At 39.0% G+C, this 22,906-nt stretch overlaps 1 protein-coding gene across 4 annotated transcripts in view; it reads left to right on the top strand.

Annotated features, from left to right (window-relative positions):
• The first annotated feature begins 425 nt into the window (after nucleotides 1-425).
• The window catches only part of CHURC1 (churchill domain containing 1), a 31,209-nt gene continuing 8,728 nt past the window's right edge, over nucleotides 426-22,906 (top strand). The window contains exons 1-4 of one of the 4 annotated variants that reach the window (XM_055289096.2): nucleotides 426-593; nucleotides 10,023-10,158; nucleotides 12,058-12,128; nucleotides 18,200-21,047. In XM_055289096.2, coding sequence (XP_055145071.2) covers nucleotides 474-593; nucleotides 10,023-10,158; nucleotides 12,058-12,128; nucleotides 18,200-18,292 — 420 coding nt within the window. In that variant the 5' untranslated portion in view covers nucleotides 426-473 and the 3' untranslated portion in view covers nucleotides 18,293-21,047. Of the gene's footprint in view, nucleotides 594-10,022; nucleotides 10,159-12,054; nucleotides 12,129-18,199; nucleotides 21,048-22,906 lie in introns of those variants that run through there. The other 3 variants (XM_055289097.2, XM_063644511.1, XM_055289098.2) reach the window with 3 other exon arrangements.

The following is a 22,906-nucleotide window of genomic DNA, read 5'->3' as shown; positions in this document are numbered from 1 at the left end:
TGGCCAATTATTACTAATATTTTAAGTGTTCTTTTAGGAGATTTTCTGCAGCACTCTGAGTGTGTCTTTCCAAACACTTCGGTTACTGTTTATTCACCTGCTGATATCTGGTCTCTTATTCACTCTCATTGCCTTAAGAAATGGTACAGAAAGGTATTTATTAACATTTCAGATTTGAATATGTGGTAGCGAGAAATAATTCCCTTTCTTGTGTGTCGTGATTTGCCTTTCTTGTCAGCCTAAGCTCAGGTGTCTGTGAGAACTTCGCTCAGCGCAAGATCCACTTTCCCTTCTCGTCACATCTGTCAGTGCACAAGATTTCTTCGTCTTTCTCTGAAGGTTTCTGAAGCCCCACCCTTTGCCCACGCACGGTGCCAAGGAGACTGTGCCCTGCCTTGACAACAGTTGCTAAGGGGCGGAGACTTCGACTGGGTTCCCGAGACGGAATACCCAGGAGTCGAGTACTTGGGCGCATGCGGCAACCGTATCTCAGTTCTCGCGAGGTTTCGTCTTCCCGGAGGCGTTGGAGGACATTCCTTGTTGACTGCGTCGCGATGTGTGGCGACTGTGTGGAGAAGGAATATCCCAACCGGGTGAGCGACTGGGCGCTCCCTTGGCCCGCGGCCGGCCCCCGAGGTGTCTCATATCCCAGGCTGGCCTTCCCAGAGAGGCCGTACGTGGGCGGACTCGGCCGCACTGCCGGTCCCGGTGACCCGGTAGCGGTATTTAGGCACACCAGGGATGGCCTGTGGCGGTCTGTACCTCTGGTCCCCGCCCTGGCGGCTGACCTCAGCTGTCGTGGCCGTTCTCTTGAGCTCCAGGGAGCAACAGAGGAACCCCACCACCACAACCCCCGTCGACAACCGAGGGATTGCCCCACCCCCACTTCCGGTCTCATCCTCAAGCTCGATTTGATGAAGTACAATTTTCTTACCGAATTCTAGCGCTGGAGGGGACCTCTGTGGTCATCTGTTCTAACACTTTTGCAGATGAAGAAACCGATACCCAGAGAGGGGAAATCACTTGCCCAAGTTCACATTCTAGTTGCATGGATGAGAGCCAGGACTAGAATTTAGGTTTCCTGCCTGTTACTGCCTCCTAAATTTCTCAGTTACTTTCACGTTCAGGAGTTTGCCAATCTTGTCTATTCTCATTCATTCAAGGCATCCTTGTTGAACATTCATATATGTGTAGTTAGATTACTTTGCTAGGCCAGAAAGGGATTATTTCTCCTCTCTTTGAGACAGGGTGCCACTGTTTCCCAGGCTGGTCTCAAATTCCTGGGATCAAGCGATCCTCCCGCCTTGGCCTCCGAAAGTGCTGGGATTACTGGCATGAGCCACCGCGTCTGGCTGGATTATTTATTTCAGAGAAGAAATTAAAAGGCAGCTTTGGTGCTGCCTAACAGCTTACAGTTTTGGGGAGTATGTGACTAACAAAAAATGAGTAGCTCAGTTCAGAAATGCTATTCAAGTTTCGGGAAAGGGGAGGGCAATAGGGGATAGTGCTGTTCTCCCCTGAGAAAAGGTGGACATCATCTAAGACTTGAAGGACAGTTGCAATTAGGGTAGAAAAGAAGGTGAGGAGCTGGAGGATGGGGGAAAATTACAGAAACGGAATTTGTGCATGGGTTGGGAGGGAGGGAGGAAGTCTCTGTAGTTGCTTATGTCTTAGTATCTTATGGGTAATACTTAGGCTTTTGAGTAGCATGTATAACAGTATGAATTCTCATATGGTACAACTACTTTGAAAAAGTGGGTGAGCCTTGTAAAATACGGAAATGACCCAGCGATTCCCATTCCAGAAAAATGCATGTGTATATGCTTCTGAAGACTTTTATAAATAAGAGTGTTCATAACAGCATTATTTTTCTAGTAGATTGGAAAAGTAACTGTGATATATTCATTAGAATGGAACACCATTAATGAAGGAGGAATGGAAGTGAATGAATTAGAGCAGTAGTTCTCTACCAGGAGTGATTTTTGCCTCTTAGGAGACATTTGGCAATATCCAGAGACATTTTTTGGTTGTCAAAAGGGGAAGTACTACTGACTGCTAATGGGTGATGCGAGGGATGCCGCTAAACATCCTGCAATACATGGGACAGCCACCACAACAAAGTATCACTCCCAATGTCAATAGTGCGGAGGTAGAGAAACCCTGAATTATAGCCATGAAACCAAACTAGAATTACACAGCAACCTGAAAATTCTTACAAATAGTGTTGATGAAAGAACACATAAAGTATAATTCAAAAAGAGGCAAGCCAAAATATATTATTCAAGGATGTACCTGGGTGGCAAAACTGTAAGGAAAGCACACAATTACTGTTAAGTCGATATAGTGGGTACTGCTAAGGGATTAGGGTGTGATCACGAAGGGTCACATGAGAAAAAGTCTTCCGGGGTGCAAGCAGTGTTTTATTTCTTGATTTGGGTGGTGGTTCTACAGATGTACACTTTATAATTATTTCTTGTTCTCTACATTTATGTTTCATGTACTTTACTGTGTACTATTTCATTTTTTTAAAGTTTAAAAAGATTTTTATGAAACCAGTAATAAACATGGGCTATTATGAGACCGTGAGGGAGAAGTTTGCAGTAGAGAATATTAAAGAGATTAGGTTGGATTTTTTTTTTTTTTTTTTTTTGAGATGGAGTCTTGCTCTGTCGCCCAGGCTGGAGTGCAGTGGCATGATCTCGGCTCACTGCAAGCTCTGCTTCCCAGGTTCATGCCATTCTCCTGCCTCAGCCTCCTGAGTAGCTGGGACTGCAGGTGCCCGCCACCACACCCGGCTACTTTTTTTGTATTTTTAGTAGAGACGGGGTTTCGCCTTGTTAGCCAGGATGGTCTCGATCTCCTGACCTCGTGATCCACCTGCCTCGGCCTCCCAAAGTGCCAGGATTACAGGCGTGAGCCACCACGCCCGGCCTTAGGTTAGATTCTTAAGAGTGGATTTATTGTAAAACTTAAAAGTCATATTGAGAAGTTCAGAGTTTACATTTTAGGCATTGAGCAACCATCAAAATTTTAATAGAGAAATGTTTCTGAAATCTGTTATTTAGGAAAATGAATCTTATGGCTGAATGTTGAAATGGTGGGGTAGAGGGTGTGTAAAGACAGAACTCCACAGAGCATTTGAGGAGCCATGGCAACAGTGGTGTAGGCATGAGATAATGAAGACCTTATTTCAAAGAAAGAATTAGGTCGGCCACGGTGCTCACACCTGTAATCCCAGCACTTTGGGAGGCCAAGGCCGGTGGATCACTTGAGCCCAGGAGTTTGTGACCAGTCTCAAACATGGCAAAACCCTGTCTCTACAAAAAATACAAATAGGCTGGGCGCGGTGGCTCACGCCTGTAATCCCAGCACTTTGGGAGGCCAAGGCTGGCAGATCACCTGAGGTCAGGAGTTTGAGACCAGCTTGGCCAACATGGCGAAACCCCGTCTCTACTAAAAATACAAAAATTAGCTGGGTGTGGTGGCAGGCGCCTGTAATCCCAGCTACTTGGGAGGCTGAGGCATTAGAATTGCTTGAACCTGGGAAGCAGAGGTTGCAGTGAGCCAAGATCACACCACTGCATTCCACCCTGGGCGACAAGAGCAAAACTCCGTCTCAAAAAAAAAAACAAAAAAACAAAAGACCACCACAAATATTAGCCAGGCGTGATGGCATGCACCTGTAGTCCTAGCTACTTGGAGGTTGAGGTGGGAGGTTGCAGTGAGCCATGATCGTGCCATTGCACTCCAGCCTGGGCAACAGAGCGAGACCCTGTTGGAAAAAAAAAAAAAGAATTAACAAGATTCAACCAGTTTAATGTAGAAGAGAATAAGGGGAGACCTATACATGATCACATGATCTCAGGGTTTTCAATCTAGGCAACTGGGATGTTAGAAGTATCATTACAGAAATTGGAGGCATATGGGAAGAAAAAACAAAATTGGGGACAAATGGTCAAATTGTTATTAATATCATGCTTCACCTGAGGTTGAGAATATCTGAAGGGTGAAGATATAAGACTGCAGTTTGGGTACAACTACACAGACAAATGAGTCAGTCAAATACAAGTGTCAAAATAGGATTTGTTCTCTGAGGAAAAAAATGTAGAGAATCAAGGACTGAGCTCCAAAGACTAAATTAACTTCAGAAATGAAAATAAAGTATAAGGAAGCATAGTAGAAAAAGGGATTGAGGTGATTGGATAACCAGGAGAGTGCCTTTCAAAGGCACTTTTCTCTGATTTTATTCTGTTCTAAAATAATTAAAAGACTGTCATGAAGAAGAATTAAACTTCTCTTTGGAATTTTAGAGACAGATTTAGAAATAATTAGTGGGTGGATGTTACGGGTCTTAGACTTTGAATCAGAATAAAGAACATTCTGACATTTCAAAATGGAATGAGTAACTCTTAAAGGAATTAAGCTCTCTTCCTATTATTCGGTAGATACTAACTGACCATTTGGAATGTCAAGGATCCTTCCAACTCTGGGGTTCTTTGAAGTTATGACCTATTTTTAAGTGCAGTAAGAGCAGAAGCCTACTGCTTTTGCTCAGCTTTGCAGAAGCTTAGCAAAGGGAAGGGTAATAAGAAGATAGTGGGCCGGGCCTGGTGGCTCACACGCGTAATCCTAACACTTTGGGAAGCCGAGGCACAAGGATGGCTTGAACCCAGGAGTTTGAGACCAGCCTGGGCAACATAGTGAGACCCCATCCTTACTAAAAATAAAAATTAAAAAACATTAGCCAGGCGTGGTGGTGTGTGCCTATAGTTCCACCTACTTGGGAAGAGGCTAAGGTAGGAGGATTCCCTCAACCCAGGAGTTCGAGGCTCCAGTGAGCCAAGATCACACCACTGTACTCCAGCCTGGGCATCAGAGCAAAACCCTGTCTACTTAAAAAAACAAACAAAAAATCATTTGTTGGGAAGCTCTAAGTGTAGAATGAGTAAATAATAGTTAATTATTTATCTTTTATTACATAAAGTTGTTTGGAGTTTTGTCATTTATTTTTACAGACTAGAAATATATAGTACTGAATTCTTAATGGGGCTCTGGCCTACTTGCTTATAATGTTAACACTGAGAATTTGAATTCAAACGTGAGTCAAGTTGGAATGAACCATACTAATTTTCTGAACCCAAATGTTTTTTAACTCAACGGCGAACCACATTTTTTTTTTCCTTCAGAAAAGCATTTAGCAAACCAGTCGGAACTAGAACTCTACTACATTTTCTAAAATTACTGAACAGGCACAAAATTGTAATCAACTATTTTTCATATCAAACTGGAAATGAAACATTTCATATATTTTAATTTCAGCTTGAAATTTTGTTAGTAATGCAACAGGAATACAGAAATACATTATTAGAAAAAATCAGTGTTAGTGATATGTTTAAAATTACATGTTTTGTATTTGTCACTTTAAGCTAATCTACCAAACTTCCTATACTCAAGTTGTTGCTTAGTAGATAACATTGAACCAGATTTAATTAAATGCTGAGTAATATAATTAGCAAAACAGTTGTATGTAAGAGTGCCTTAAAATGATACTCTGCATCTTAAAATTTATAGTTATGAGTGCCTGTATTTAAAAAGTATACTCTTCAATCAATTACCTAACCTTCCACTTAAGGCAATGGAAAAACGGGCCGGGTATGGTGGCTCACGCCTGTAATCCCGGGACTTTTGGAGGCCGAGGCTAGCAGATCACTTGAGGTCAGGAGTTTGAGACCAGCCTGGCCAACTTGGTGAAACCCTGTCTACCAAACAATGCAAAAATTAGCCTGGCATAGTTTTGTGTGCCTGTAGTCCCAGCTACTTGGGAGGCTGAGGTGAGACAATCACTTGAACCCAGGAGGCAGAGGTTGCAGTGAGCCAAGATTGTGCCACAGCATTCTAGCCTAGGTGACAGAGTGAGACCCTGTCTCAAAAAAAAAAAAAAAAAAGACAATGGAAAAAAAAGAGCAAACTAAACCCAGAGCAAGCAGAAGGAAGGAAATAATAAGGATCAGAGTAGAAAATACTGAGAGAATACAAGAGAAAATCAATGAAACAAAAAATTGGTTCTTTAATAAAAACCGTATTTTCCATTTTTAAACATTCCCTGCAAAATATATACATTAGCTATTAACTTGTATCATCTGAAATAATTTGCTGGAAAAAAATTGATCCAGTCTTTAGCAGAATAATTACAGCTTTCTCATAAGATTTTATAACATACTCTCATATTAATTATCCTCATAGTTTTCAGCCATTTCTTCTTGCACTCTTGTGTACCTTTACAAATCCTTAACCAGGATTTATCTGAATCAAATTTTCTAAGGGTACTTAACATGTCGAATTTTTTCCTTTTGTTCTTGAAGCTGTTATGGTCTACTGTTATTATTGTGGAATTGATTTGAATTGCATTCTTTTCCACCTATTATGGGAGCCTGAAAACCTTCCCTGAATAATGTGTGCTTTAGTTTACTTTCCCAAATTTGGATGTTAATAGTCTTGCCTCATCTAATAAAAGAGCTGTGCCTCACTGATGAAGGTTACTCTTGCTGCTTTCAAATGACCAGGGCTCTTAAAGAAAGTCCCATCCGCTTCTTATATACTGTACTTGTATTTTGCCATTTGAAGCATTTACTTACCAGACAACAGATATATAGATACTTCTCTTCCTTCAGTGTTTTCTTAGAGTCACATTCTGCCTACTTACATGGTCAGATTACAGAGGCTAGGCCGCATTGTGCAAGGAACCTGTGTCTGTGGATGCAGTCCAGTTCAGAGTTATGTTTATTTGAAATTGGCATTTAGATCTTTTTAAAAACTGTTTTGTTTTCCTTAATTTTTTGGAGTCCTTGGCAGTCAGCTTTTATAGATTCAAGGGAGTCCCAATTCAAACTCCAGTAGAGTTTTTTGTAAAGTGTGTAAGCTCATGTTAAAATTTACATGAAACGGAAAAGAACCAAGAATACCCAAATTATAGGACATAAACTACCTGATTTAAAGACTTACTGTAAAACTGTAGTAATCAAGAGAGTTTAATATTAGTGGGAAGGTAGATATATGTATCAAGGGAACAGAATAGTCAAAGCAGACCCACATGTATATGGTAATTGACTTTTTTCTACAAAAGCACCATTGTAATTCAGTGGGGGAAAAGACAGTCTTCAACAAATCTTGCCAAAACAACTGGAAATCCATATGGAACTAAATAAACCTTGATCCTTACCTCATATATAAAATTATTTCAAAATGGATTATAAACCTAAACCTACAAACTAAAACTATAAAACTTCTAGAAAAAAGCATAAGAAACTTTTTGCAACCCTGTGGTAGGCAGAGATGTCTTAGGAGAAAAAAAGTATAAATTATAAAAGAAAAAATGATAAATTGGACTTTATGAAAATCAAAACTTGTTTGCTCATTAGAAGAAACCATCAAAAAAGGCAAATCAATGACAGAGAAAATATATTTGGGAAAAAACTTGTATCTAAGATATATAAAGAACTCTTACAACTCAAACAACCTAACTTTTTGAAAATGGACAAAATACTTGAATAGACATTTCATAAAAGAAGATACATGAATAAGCACCACGAAAAGATACTCAACATCATTAATCATCAAGGAAACAAAAGTTAAAACTACAATGAGATACCACTTTACATAACTGGAATGGCAAAAATAAAAAGCAATACCTAGTATTGATGTAGATATAGAGCAACTGGAACTCACACATTGCTGGCAGGAATGTAAATTGGAAAACCATTTGGCAGTTTCTTGTAAAGTTAAATATATCATATTTTTACCATATTAGCAATTCCACTTCTACATATTTACCCAAGGGAAAGGAAGACATATGTCCACCCAAGACTTGCACATGAATCTCTATAGCTGCTTTATTCATAATAGCCCCAAATGGAAACAACCCAAATGTCTACCAACAGCTGAATCCTACAGGGAATACTATTTGGCAATGAAAAGCAACAAACTACCAGTACCTAGAACAACAGGGATCATGAACATGGGCATTATATCGAGCAAGGGAAGTTGGATGCGGGAGTATACTGATTCTGTTTATATAAAATTCTAGAACGTGCAAGACTGGAGATGGAAATCAGATCAGTGGGTGTCTGGGGTGGGATGGAGGTTAGAGATAGACTGAAAAGCATGAAGGAACTTTTTGGGGTAAATAGAAATGTTTCATACCATCACTAGGGTAGTGGTTACATGGGTATATACATTGGTTAAAAGTCATTCACCTATGTGTACCCTTACAGTGTGTGAATTTTATTGTATGTAAATTGTACCTCAGTAGATTTTATTTAAAAAAAAAAAAAGAAAGTCTGGGCGCGGTGGCTCACGCCTGTAATCCCAGCACTTTGGGAGGCCAAGATGGGCGGATCACGAGGTCAGGAGATCGAGACCATCCTGGCTAACACAGTGAAACCCCGTCTCTACTAAAAATACAAAAAATTACCCGGGCGTGGTGGCGGGCACCTGTAGTCCCAGCTACTTGGGAAGCTGAAGCAGGAGAATGGCATGAACCTGGGAGGCGGAGCTTGCAGTGAGCTGAGAGCGTGCCACTGCACTTCAGCCTGGGCGACAGAGCGAGACTCCGTCTCAAAAAAAAAAAAAAAAAAGCATTTGCTCTTAATAACTGGAAATGTATATTTTAATCCTAAGGCCCTTTTCCCTTTTAGTAGTTAAGGCAGTGCACCTATGATTTAATAACTCTATGTAGTAATGTCTTGATTTCTCCCACTAGAATTAATCTCTTCCTCAAGACATAGAAGGGAGAGATTCCTCAATATGTAGAAGGGAGAGATTAATTCTCCCACCAGAGTTAATCTCTTCCTCAATACATAGAAGGGAGAGATTAATTCTGGTGCTTGGAATCCAGAAAGATTTCCTAGTGGCGTTATTTATGGTGGATCTTAATTTCGCTGATGCCTCTTAAAACTCCTTGAAGGTAGGAACATATTTGGCTCGTCTTTGAATCCTCTATTGTGCTTTGCACAATACCAGACACGGATGCACTGGAGAAACGTCGATTTGAGTGATTTTTAATCACATTATTTAAAAATACTCTTTAAGTGTGTTGCTGAGAAATGGGATTGGACTAGATTATTTATAAAGTGACTTTTAATTATTAACAATTATTAGTAAGCCTTTAGCAAAGACTTCCTTTGGGTCGGGGACGTTGGCTCACAACTGTAATCCCGATACTTGGGAGGCTGAGGTGGGAAGATCGTTTGAGCCCAGGAGTTTGAGACCAGCCTGGGCAACATAGCAAGACCCCATCTCAATTACCAAAAAAATAAATAAATAAAAAAAGGCTTCCCTTGAGCCAGGAGCATAAGTTATTTAGAATTTCTTTTTTAAAAACTTTTTTTGAAAATTTGTATAGTTTCTTAGTAAAGATGTAAAACCCATTCTCTCTTAAATGCCATTGTGTCAGTCTTATGAAATGAAGAACTTAAGCTTCTCTGCCTCAATCATGTGTATCCTTAAGGACTGACATCTAGAGCTGAGAGTTTACTTTTGTTTATTTTGTATGATCAAGGTTCAAAACTATTTGAACAAACAACTAAACGTCATAGTATGTAAGATCATCTTTATCATTGACTCAGTTTCTATTTTGATTGAATTTAATTTTAGTTTTGGTATGCCTTGTTTAATATTGTTGGTTATTAAATTTTTCTAATTTTCTATTTTCATATTTTATATTAAGATTTCCTTAAGTTGTTTCTAAATATCTATTTGCAGTTTATCCTCCCTTTTCAACATAGTGGCAGTCCTCAGAGACTTAAGGATCTAACACTGCACTTTAGTTGCTTTTTTTTTTTTAACATGAGTAACACTTCTTTAGGAAAGCTAGTAATTTCAGAAATTATTTGGTATATGACCTAGAAGTAAATGCTGGCAATTTTTTAGTTTTGTTTTGCCTTTAGAGATTTTAAGTCTATTAATCATCTTCACTAAAGATTTTGAAATGTAAAGAAATTAAATTCCTGTTTCTGATATTTTAGGGTAATACCTGCCTGGAGAATGGATCTTTCTTGCTGAACTTTACAGGCTGTGCAGTGTGCAGTAAGCGGGATTTTATGCTGATCACAAACAAATCCTTGAAAGAAGAAGATGGAGAAGAAATAGTTACCTATGATCGTAAGTAGACTTTTTTTTTTTTAACCTGAGTGTGTTAGCAGTTGTCAGCTTTTGGAAGTCGATATGTTACGCAAAATATTCTGAGGCCTATTTCAATATTGTATTGCACACATAATTACTAGTTAGGTCTTTAAGAGGAGAATGTCGTTAACACCTCATTTATATGGGATCATCAAATAGTCTATGTAAATGACTTTTGCAGATAACTAAAGCTTATGATTCAGAAACTGATTTTTTTTGTTTATCAAATTATTTTTCAGGGACATATTTTTAAAAGCTTTATGCTGCCTTAACAAGATATACTTTTTATTATTGTTATTATTGTGACCTTGGGGTCATCCATGTGAGTTTTCACTTTCTGCTACAGTATAATACCATGATATCCTCCAACAGCTATTAAAGTGTTTAGGGCTGCTTGTCCCTATACTAAATGACTTTAGGAATGCAGTGTTTTTTTCAGTCTTGTTTCTGCTCAGAATGTCTAGCTTTTTTTTTCTTCTCCAATCTCACTGTCAGTCTGTTGTTCCTTACTTTTGCTGCTAAATAATAAGCTGCCTTCATATCCTTCTCCTCGTCCTCAATACTGGGAAACCAAATAAACTATGTATAAAAAAATCAATTCCGAGGTTAGCACTAAGGATTTCTGTAAGTTAAGTATATGTATACTTCAGTGCCCAATATTGTGAGAAGTATTTAACTGTTCACATTCCCTTTTTGCTTGTCTCCTGGTTCTTGGTTACCTTGTAAACACATGAGGAATAAATGTACAGGTAATGGTATTTTGACAGAGGAGTTTGAAAGACACCAAGCCTTTAGAATGGAGTCAGATAATAATAAATGTTCTAAGCTAGAAGAATCTTTTTCTTTCTTTTTAGCATATGTTTTCTTTAAGCTGTATTTCATTCCAGGCAATAGGGCATAGTGGTTTAAGAGCAAGGGCCCTGGGGCTAGGCTGTTTGGGTTTGAATTCTGGTTCCAATACATCCTGGCTCAGTCCTCTTGCTAGTTACTTAACTGAAGTATGCCTTTGTTTCCTTATCTCTAAAAAGGTGGTAATGATACTGTCTACCTCATTGGGTATTTTAGAAGATTAAATATTTAAAATAGTACGCACTCAATAAATCATCATTTTTACTAGATTATTTTGTTACCATTAAATTCACTTTAATGCCCAGCTTTGGTTTTTATTTATGATTGGATATAGTAGCACAGTTTATATTATTCATGATAATGAAAGCTTTTACATAGTTAAATAGGTCCAGCTGGGATGGGCGCGGTGGCTCACGCCTATAATCCTAGGACTTTAGGAGGCCCGGGAGGGAGGATCGCTTGATCCCAGGGGTTCAAGACCAGCCTGGTCAACATAGTGAGACCTCACCTCTACAAAAATTCAAAAAAATTAACTGAGTGTGTTGGTGCATGTCTTGAGCCCCTCCCGGGCTCAAGTTATTCTCCCAGCTACTCAGGAGGCTGATTTGGGAGGATAACTTGAGACTGGGAGGTTGAAGCTGCAGTGAGTCATGATCATGTCACTGCACTCCAGCCTGGGCAACAGAGTAAGACCCAGCCTCAAAAAAAAAAAAAAAAAAAAAAATTGATCTAGCTAGTTTAAAAATACACTTAAATATCTTTTAACTGATTCTCTTAAAGAACTTTTAGTGGCAATTAATAAATGCATATTAAGTCTCTGAGCTCAGACTCAGAATTATGTAGTGTTGCTATGTGGCAGATTCTGAATTTTTTAAAAATCAAGGTAGATACTATAATGGGTTTCCTCCTATGTTAAATATGACAGACTTAAGATTCTCTTTAAATAATATGCTGAGAATAGAAATTTTAATAGAAGTTTTAAGAAACTCCCAAAGACTTAATTACATAAATCTCTCTTTGTTTTAGCAGATTTGTGTAAGAATTGTCATCATGTAATAGCCAGACATGAGTATACATTCAGTATCATGGATGAATTTCAGGTAAATATAAATATGGGTATAAATATAAATATGGGGAGGTTAGGGGAATAATAAAAGTGCCCTTGAGAATCTAAATACAGTTTTCATAAGTGAAGTGCAAAGTGTTAGCATATATTAAAGGAGACTATGCCTTTTTTTTTTTTTTTTTTTGAGATAGTGTCTTGCTATGTCGCCCAGGCTGGTCTTGAACACCTGGGCTCAAGCAGTCCTCCCATCTCGGCCTCCAAAGTGTTGGAATTACAGGCATGAGCCACTGTGCCCAGCCCCATGCCTTTTTTATATCTGTGCAAGTTGAGAGACAGACTTTAGATGTGGGTGGATTTGTGTAAACCTGTCTTCACGAGAGTCACAAATCAAAATGTGTAGTTTACAAATGATATCTCAGCCCTGTCATTTTTATTTATAAAGAATAGTAGCACATTCTAGCTTCTTATGAGATTACCATTGTGCTTCCTTTTTTCTGCCCAGTTATGTGATTGCACAGTTGTGGGCTTTTAAGTGGTGGCCTGTCCACTGCCACCATACTTGCCCAGCATGGAAATTGTGATAAGGAGGTTTTCTTTGTTTTCCCAAGTTGGCATGTAGAGTTGAACAACTCTGCAGTCTCATTTGTGGTAAGACATTATAATATTATTAAGTAAAATTACAAGCTGTGTGTATCATGGTTGGAGGAGAAACACCGAACCACTGTGAAGCTGGAGATTAAGAGATTTATCATAAGGATTAATCCTTACACAATTGTAAGAGCATGTGAAGAATTCTCTGGAAGGTTGGTATAGGCCTGTAGTTGCTGAAGAGTCACAAGTCTGATGGTCAGAAAGAAAAGCTGGGCAGTCGGGGAGAGCCAGGGACAAACTGAAACCTATCTGTGTCCCTCACTGCCTGTTTTCAAGCCTTCAAGTTGAGTTACTTATTTTGTATGAACTATATATTTGTCCATAGGATATAAATATCAGGCTAGAGCTTTTAACAGCCAAGAGAATTTTTTCAATTCCCTTCACATTTGGATAGTACTTAATTAGGAAAATAATAATAATCTTCCATAGCAGAATCATAAGATAGTAAAACCCTTCTTATTCCTTATTTTAGCGTGGAAGAAAGTGCTTAGTCACCTGTCAAAGTCTGGTCTGATATGTTGTGGTTAATCTAAAATAACATCTTGACTATATTTCTTCAGCATCCAAAAATTATGCCTCAAGAAATATTTATATGATATGCGTAACTTAGGGCAAAATTGACATCTTAGTGAATGAGTAGTGGCCACATAGGGAGATGAGCATCTCCTGGGCTTAAAGAAACAGTCCTATTCTTTTATGGGAGGAAAGGAGTGCTTATAGCTATTTTCAAGAAGCTCCTAAAACTCACGTGAGTTATGTACAGCTCCTGAATAGATATTGAGGTTGCCTGTTTATGTCCTAACCAAGCCATTGTAAATTAGCTAGACCAAAGTCTAGCTGATTTTTCCTTTATGACTGAATGCAGCCATTTTCAAAGCTGCCCTGGAAATTACTCTGGGACAGGAAGAAGGTAAAGGAAGGTGGCTTGTAGTCACGATGCGAGAAACTATGAAATGGTGGTGAAAATGATTCTTAAACTAGACTCTCTACTCCCAGTCTACTCCTCCCCCCACACCCCCAGCCGTCAAGTCATACTCCATACTGTACCATCATATTAATTTTCTTAAAATGATGTTTTCAAAGCTGGGCACAGTGATGTGTGCCTATAGTTTGAGCTACTCAGGAGGCTGAGGCAGGAGAATCTCTTGAGGCCAAGTGTTTGAGTACAGTCTGGGTAACATAGTGAGACCCTGTCTCTACTAAAAAGTAAAAATAAATGAAACTTACGGGTGACCTCATTGGCCTTCCCATAGCGCACCTTTAGCTACAGTACAATATCCAAGCTCCTCATTTCAAGGTTCTCACTGGACTGGCCCAGCTTCCCTTCTTTTATTTCCCGCTACTCTTTCGTATGTACACCATACTTAGCATTGTCCCAACTTTAGACTCTTCCTTCTCTCCTGTTAGAGAGGAATATTTTTATTTCCTCTCTAATGCTACCCCTACTGCATTTCCTCAGGAATCTCATGTTACCGTCTTTCTTTCCAGTGTACTTTGATTCATCCTGTAATCATTTCTTCTTCCTCTTGCTTCTTTACTTGAATAGGTTGTTTGTTGCAACAAGGTCTTACTCTGCCGCCCAAGATGGAGTGCAGTGGCATGATCACAGCTCACTGCAGCCTTGACCTCCCGGGCTCAGGCGATCCTTCTGCCTCAACGCCTTGAGTAGCTGAGACTACAGGCACTAGCCACTGTGCATGGCTATTTAAAAATTTTTTTTGTAGAGGTGAGATCTCACTTTGTTGCCCAGGCTGGTCTTGAACCCCTGGGCTCAAAAGTCTTCCTGCCTCAGCCTCCCAAAGTGCTGGGATTACAGGTGTGAGCCATTGCCTGGCCACTTGAATAGGTCTTTACCATATTTTCCTTATTTCCCTATACTCCTCTTAACTACCTACAAACTGAGTTTCATTTTCACTGTACTAAAACTATTCTCTCATAGGTTTCCTATAATCTAACCACATCCTATGACTTTGTCTTAGTTCTTTTCTCTCTTACATGGCTTCTGCATCTAGTTTTATTAACTGTTGTTGTCTTTTTGAAGCATTTCTGCCCTTGAGGTCCGTAGTGCTTGACTTCTTTCCTTTTTAAATCATTTTAACTGCTCCTTTGTGTTTTCTCTCATTTTTCTTTCCTGTTTTCTCGAAGTGATACTCCTGAGCTTTTGGTCTGTGGTCTGGAACCTTCTTTATGCTCTCTCATGTAGTGAACACACATGTACTCAGTCTCAGTAGAGACCTATTAGATACTTTCACATTTCCTTCTCTAGCCTTCACGCCTACACCCCCATCCCCTCTTTTTTTTACTTTGTTTTGCTTGCTTTTTCTCTGACTGTGGCACCACACCTCATGTCAAGGACCATACCCATTGAAGGCTGAATTACTGCAGCATTCCCCAGACTGCAGTTCTGAACGCTGCCATCAAGTTAATCTTCTTAAACATATCATCCTTCACTCCCCTGCTGACAAACCAAATGCAGCTTCCTTTCGCTTTTACTCCGTAAGTGATGCGCGTGCTCTTTTCCATATTGCTGTCCATATTCATGCCTTTTCCTTGATTTGAACTGTCCCTCTCTCTACCTTCAAGCCAACTAAATCTTACCTCTTTCTACCTGAACTCAAATTCCATCTCCTGTTTGCTCTTCAAGCCTATGCATCTTCTCCCTTTTCTGAACTTTTCTTGTACCTGTGTCAGGCCCTGACTCTAGTGAATAGCCACTTGGGAACTTCTACCTCAGCCTAATGGCCACAAGAACCCTCCATTCCCAGCTGCCATTACTTACTATCCTTGTCCCCACCCTACCCCAGCCCCTCATCCTATCCTGGCAGTAGTTCAAGTTCAAGGTGGGATTCCCAGCCACCATGGTTGTTTCATATTAAACATCTTATAGGAGATTTAAACATAGTCCAAAGTAGGCAGAATAGTGTACTAATGTACACTACCCATCTTCAAGTTGCTTTATTTATATTTCACCATTCTCACATCCCCCCATAGGATTATTTCAAAGCAAATTCCAAACATATCACTACCTCTTTAAATATTTCATTAGCCTCTGTGAAAGATAAGTATTCTGTTTTTAAAACAACCATAATGCCATTATTAAACAAAGTAGGATTTTCTGATGGCAAGACTAGGGGGAAAATGGAGACAGAGGGACAGAGTTTACATGGAAAATACATCATAAATTATTATAGACATCCTTTATTTAAAAAAAAAAATCCCCCTGGCAAAATCCCCCCCCCACCCCCACCCCACACACCAAAATGTACTGTGTGTTTACTTCAAGAAACAAGACAGAAACTATGAGACTGCTTTCTATTCCTCTGTGGGCCAGGGAAGGAGAAGACTTGGAGTCAGAATTAACAGGGCCTAATAGAGGAAAAGAGTAAAGCTAATAGAGAAAAAAGTAAAGCCCTCAGAATAAAAAAAAAAAAAAAAGATCTGGTCTTACTCAGGGGTAATTCCACCCACTCTGCTCTTCCCTCCAAATCTTTTCCCCTAGGCCCTGCCCATTTGGAGCCTTTGAGAGTCCCTATGAATGACTGGGGGAATTATTTTCTCTACTTGGCTGGTTTTGATAAAAGGTGTCCTAATCTCATCATATTCCTGGCAGCACAAGGAGATCTGTTCCTGGCATCCCAAGTTAGAATTCTAGACATATTTTCCCACAGAAGCACTTCTATATATGGTTAGATTCTATGGTACTTGAACAATATAAATTTAAAAGACTTGTGGATTTTCCTGGGAACCTAACCGCCGTGTATGACATTACTTCTGTGGGAAATTGCTTTTGAATTCCAAATAATTGACTTGCAATGAAATTTGGGTTCCAGACTGCCTATAAAGATTACAGGTATAATCAGTCTCACTGATTTAATAATCTTGCCAGATTATATGTAGGTTTTTTTCCCCCTCCCAAGTTAGATTGCAGATTTTATAAAGTCAGACTTTGTTCTTTCATGTCTTTCATGTCTGCTATCACATTGCAGAGCATGTAGGCACTCAGTATCAATTTGTCATGGGCTAGATTGGTTGAAAACTCAAGTATTTGTTTAGCCTCACACATTTTCTCTTTTTGACTCTATTACTTTTTTCCTTCTTCTTTTCCTGTAAAAGGTTGCCATCCAAATAGCAATGCCTGGTGGGTTAAAGCAGTGGAAGTATTTGAGAACAGTAAAAGATCTTGAAGAGGATGTATTTTTATTTTATTTTTAATTCGTAAAGCAATTTTTCCACTGCCACAACTAAGCTCCCCTCCTGAACTCACCAGTAGAAGATGGAAAAGGCAGTTGCCTGCTTCTATTTCTTTGTACCACAGTCATTGTTTACCTCTGTGGCCCTCTCTAGTGACTGTCTAAACCTAAGAAACACAAACTGTCTTGACTGATCAATTTCCAGACAGCTAGCAAACTCAGCATCAGGTGTGGAAATTCTAGAAGACTTAACATAGATGTTTGTTTTTGTACAGAGAAAAAGGCTTTTAAACGAAAGGTTTCAAAGAAATATGTCTGTAGTTTATGACTGTTAAATATTCTAGAAAGAGAAAGCTATAAGAATAGGACTTTGGGCTGGATGCAGTGTCTCACACCTGTAATCGTGTCACTTTGGGAGGCCAAGGCGGGAGGATCACTTGAGCATAGGAGTTTGAGGCCACCCTGGGCAACATAGTGAGACCCCATCTCTACAAAAAATTTAAAAATTAGCTAGGTGTGATGCCAAGTGCATGTAATCTCAGTTACTTGGGGGTCTGAGGTGGGATGATCACTTGAGCACACAGGAGGTCAAGGCTGCAGTGAACCATCATTGTGCCACTGCACTCCAATCTGGGCAACACAGTGAGACCGTGTCTAAAAAAAAAATGAAAAAGAACCTTGCCCTAAGGGTTTTTGCCTAAAACAAAATCTCCTCTGTTACCAATCTGGGCATTTATTAAGCCTAGAAAACAAACTTCTTAAATGGATCAAATTCCCAGACAACTAGTAATCTGAAAATGAGGCAGGACATACTAGTGAATTTAACATAATTGTTTATTTTCCTGGGGTAGATAAAAATAGCTTTTTCAGGTTGGGAATTTTCTCTTTTCAAAAAATTATTTCTGTTGTGTATTAGTGTTAAATATCCTAGAAAGGAACAGCTGTGAGAATAGGAATTTGTCCATAGGGACCCACACTCAAATTGCTTCATCACTTTAAATAGCGGCACTAAGCTAAATATATGTGCTTTCTGAGAAATAGCCATGTATTTCCAAGATGACATTTATGTATCAATTTATATAAACAACAGGCTCTGGAATATACAGAATAAGCCTAAGACATTGCTGATACATGTTGAAGAAATTGATCCAATGTACAGAAAGAATATTCATGACAATTTGTAGAGAACATCTTAACTAGAATAAGTTATAAAGCATCTTTTTCCCTGTTCCTCGAGGTAATTATGCACTTTATCTTGTTCTAGGAGTATACCATGCTGTGTCTGTTATGTGGCAAAGCCGAAGATACTATCAGTATTCTCCCTGATGACCCCCGACAAATGACTCTGTTATTCTAAGGATCCTTCTACAGATCTGTTATAACTATATTGGGTTGGTTTACAATACAGCAAGCCTGATGGTTTGTCTTATTTCATTCATACTGAAAATTCTTTGCATATTTTTTTTCTGCTTAGACTTACTTATTCTTTGAGGAAAAAAAGTAATGTAGGAGATCATTGTTCTCTAGAGCTGAGCTCTTCTGCTAAAGTTCAAAGTTCACATCAGTGTAGCCAGAGGGAAGCATCTTTGTTAGCAGTTATGTGGTCAAAAAACAACTAGAATGGGAGCACACCTGGTGCCCAGATTTTGGTTTCCAATAAAAGGAACCAGGGCTCCTTGGAAAACCAACTGATTCTAGAACTGGGGTATGAACGATACAAGATGAGCCTAGAGTATCTTGTGCCACAGAAAAATGAAGTACTGAAATTTAAAAAAAAAAATCACAGTGATTGGGAGTATGTCAGTATGATCGAACTGAAGGATCTCTGAAAGGCCAGAGCTGGAGCAATTTGAGTAACAAAATAAATAAAGTAGTATTGGGTTATAACCCAAACTATATAATAAATATTTACAAGCCCAAACTAATATAAATGATTGAATGGGAACAAATCTCTTGTGCAGAAGAATTTCAAATAATTTATGTAGATACTTCCCACTTAGTGGGCTTCGCATAGTGACTTCCTTGCAGAGTATAATACGGAAAAGGGGGAAAAGAGTAACTACAGTGGAGAAATCTGACAGACACCAGCTCAGCCAGGTGATTGAGGTTAACGTCATCCATGATAAGCCCTTTTGATAGCATGTATCCTCGATAGCATCACATCATACAGAATGTGATAAGAATGGCACTTTACCTCTGTGGTTCTCCTCCCCAAAACTCAGAACCCAAGTCTGATCAGGAGAGAAACATCACACAAATTCCAACTGAGGAGCATTCTTTAAAATACCTAACCAGTACTTCTCAAAACTATCAAGGCCATCAAAAACAAGGAAAATCTGAGACATAGTCACAGCCAAGAGGAGCCTGAGAAGACATGACTGCTAGATGTAATGTGGTATCCTACATGGAATTATATACCACGAAAAAAAGAAAAGATCGTTTGGTAGAAACTAGGGAAATCAGAATACAGTGTGGACTTTAGTTAATATAAATGAGAAAATGGTTTCATTTGCTTTAAAGGGATCTTAGAATATCTTACTTTGCATAGTTTCATGAGCGCTGGCTAGGAGGTTATAAACTCTGGCATTTAGGCCTCTCTGCCATTTAGTAGCAGTATAGTCATTAAGCAAAGCATTGCTCTGGACTTTATTGTCCTGTTTCTATCAAATTGGACTAATAAAATTGATATAATACATTCATCACAGTATTGTTAGGAGATTTAAATGAATTAGTGAATGTAAGATACTTTAGAAAGCATATAAAGTACTAGATACAATGAGGTGGCTTCAATTAGTGCTCATTCTGAGACCTAAATTTAAAGGGTCAGGCATTACAAACAAAAGTGTTTCTTCTTCATATCTAGGAGATTTGGAAATTCTGAACTAAGGCCTTATAAGAACAAGAAATGAGGAAAGTGTTCATTGTAGATACCTGGGAAAAGCTTTGTTGAATAACAGTAATAATAATAATATCTGAGCTTTATTAAGTACTTACTATGTGCTAAGACCTTTTTAAGCACTTATTTAATCCTCATTAACAAATTCATAAGGTAGGTGCTATTGATAGTTTAGCCATAACCAGATAGGGCTCGTTATTTGTAAGTTATCATGAAGAGGTTTATGTTCACTGTTCTTTACTTCAGTGTAGCACTTTTAGAGCCAAAAAAACTCAGGCACAAAGAAGTTAAATAACTTGCCGGGTGCGGTGGCTCATGCCTGTAATCCCAGCACTTTGGGAGGCCAAGGCAGGTGGATCACCTGAGGTCAGGAGTTTGAGACCAGCCTGACCAGCATGGTGTAACCTCGTCTTTACTAAAAATACAAATACGAAAATTAGCCAGGCATGGTGGTGTGCACCTGCATCCCAGCAACATGGGAGGCTGATCAGGAGAATCGCTTGAACCCGCGACAGGGAGGTTGCAATGAGCCAAGGTCATGCCACTGCACTCCAGCCTGGGAGACAGAGCAAGACTCCATCTCAAAAACAAAAAACAAAACAAAACAACAACAAAAAAAGTTAAATAACTTGTTTAAGGTCACACAGCTAGTGCAGTTACCCCCTCTCAGTAATAATGTTTGGCAAATATGAAATACAAGGATCTGGCAAGGTTAGGAAGAGGTTAAGAATATCAGTGACAAGTGCTCTCAGGCATCCAGGCATGTCAGATGAAGATTTATTATTCAGGAAAGTTAAGTCAGCTGTTGTAGGGATCAGTTGTTTTATTCCGGGAAAATGTTTTTCATTTTGCTGCAAATCTATATCTGACCTGCTGAGGAAATCATTTGGTGAAATGAATCCAGAAAGCAGAGAAAATGCTTCATTACTTTAAATAGCAGCATTAAGCCCATTATAGCCTCTGAATTGTCCCTTCCTTGAGTTTGCTAATGCTTCCAACTTAGTCATTTGAAGCCCAAGAGTCTAATTTTATATGCCCTGCCAATGTCCTCATCTATTGCAGTATTCTATTTGTTTTGGACTATATGTTACAAAAATTTAAAACATAAGATCCTCTCTATATTTCATTATTGGTAAACCAACATTGTGCTGTGTTTTGTGATATTTTATCATTTTCTAGATTCTTATGTGGATCTAATAAAGACCACTTGAACCCAGTTTCACAGAATCCTTATTTTTCTGTTCAAATTAGGAATTAGGCAAAACATGGCTCTTCTTTTTACTTCCCTTCCTGAGATATAAGAAGGAAGAGAAATCACCTGTGGGGATAATTGGAAACGTGAGCTTATCTTGGCACCTCCTTTTTCTCTAATCATTCTGTGATGTACCGGTCTGGCTAGTTAGGCTCCTGAAGTTAAAAGCTCAGCCAGTATTTGTTGTTTTGTTTGATCTAGCTCTTTCTCACGTGGTTTTAGGTTCTCCCAGTACTAATTTAATTGACCCGAGATAGCTTGGGCACAACCAGATATGGCTTGTTATTTGTAAGTTACCATGAAGAGGTTTAGGTTCACTGTCCTTTATTTCTGTGTATCAAAAGTCCTTTCGGTTTCATTCTTTCATGTTGTGAGCAGGGCTAGTTATTTGAGGCGCTCAAATTTAAAAATGTATGTTTTTTTTTTTTTTTTTTTTTTTTTTTTTACTGTAGTACAAGACTGTTGCAAGATACAGTATAGTTGGACAGAAAAGGAATTAAAAGATCTGGGTCTAGAATTAGCTTTGTCACCTGCTAATGATGGGACACTGGGCAAGTCAATTAGCCTGTCTGTACCTCAATGTCTTCAGTGGAAAACTAGAAACCATCATGCCTCCATAGAATTTTTAAATCTAATGATTTAAATCTAATGCTGTGTGCAGGCAGCTGTCAGTGGTCTTTATGAAGAAAAATCTGAGCTAGAAGAAAGCACTGTTGTGTTATGGTTAAGAGTGGAGGCTTTGGAGTCAGACTGACCTGGCTTTAACTTGCAGCTTTGCTGCTTCCTAAGTGCTGTGTCCTTGGCAAGTGTCTTGCCCAATTACCTTTTCTTTTAATAGAAATAACAATTTTTCATGGGATCTCTATGAGGATTAAATAATCTAGTGTATATAAAGTACCTAGCACAGTCTGTGCCCATAGTAAATATTAACTGAACGGTATTTTGGGTGATGGTTGTGATGGAGATTATAATAAAGTTCTAGAGTTTGGCTCAGTGTTTTTGAGACAGGGTCTCATCCAGGCTGGAGTGCAGTGATGCAATCATAGCTCACTGCAGCCTCGAACTCCCAGGCTCAAGCAATTCTCCCACCTTAGCCTCCTGAGTAGCTGAAACCATTACAGGTGTATATCACCATGCTCAGCTGATTTTTTTTTTTTTTTAATTTTTTGTAGGGACGAAGTCTCACTATGTAGCCCAGGCTACGTAGTGAGCTCCTGGGTTCAGGCCATCTTCCCGCCTCAACTTCCCAAAGTGTTGGGATTACAGGCTTGAGCCACCACACTGGGCCTCAGTGTCTCATAAACTAAGGAGAGATAGCTATGGGAATGTAGTCATGAAGATAATTATCGATTTCACAATCTATACCTTGGCCTCCTAAAATCACTTGTTCCAAGCTCTGGTTTTTTTGTTTTGTTTTATTTTTTGTTTTTGTAAGAGCCCTCAGGTTAGTGATTCTCTCTGTCCCTCCTCAATTGAATAGCATTATCTCAGCACTTCTGGGAGAGTTGTTAAGACTTCCCCCTCCTTCTGGGTGCCCCTAGGGAAATTTGATTAAAAGATTTTTGTTTATCTAGAAAAGTGGGTGATATTTTAAAGCTTTGCCTTGTCTGTTTATGACCACAAGCTAATACTTCTGAGGATGATAAGGGGGACAAACAAGATGAAGAATAAAGGAAAGGAAATACTTTCTAATTTCTCTTCATTTTAACAACAGCACAACTAAATATTTGGTAAACCTAAACATCCTTGTAAAACAGAATCCTCCAGTCTTGCCTTCCCTGTTTCCCCCTGAGTGAAACAGATCAGGTTCTGTCTGGAGCAAA

The sequence above is a fragment of the Symphalangus syndactylus genome, chromosome 8 (assembly GCF_028878055.3).
Source record: "Symphalangus syndactylus isolate Jambi chromosome 8, NHGRI_mSymSyn1-v2.1_pri, whole genome shotgun sequence".
NCBI classification, from domain to species: Eukaryota; Metazoa; Chordata; class Mammalia; order Primates; family Hylobatidae; genus Symphalangus; species Symphalangus syndactylus.
The sequence above is the reverse complement of the archived record's forward strand: the minus strand, read 5'-3'. Positions and strand labels throughout refer to the sequence as shown.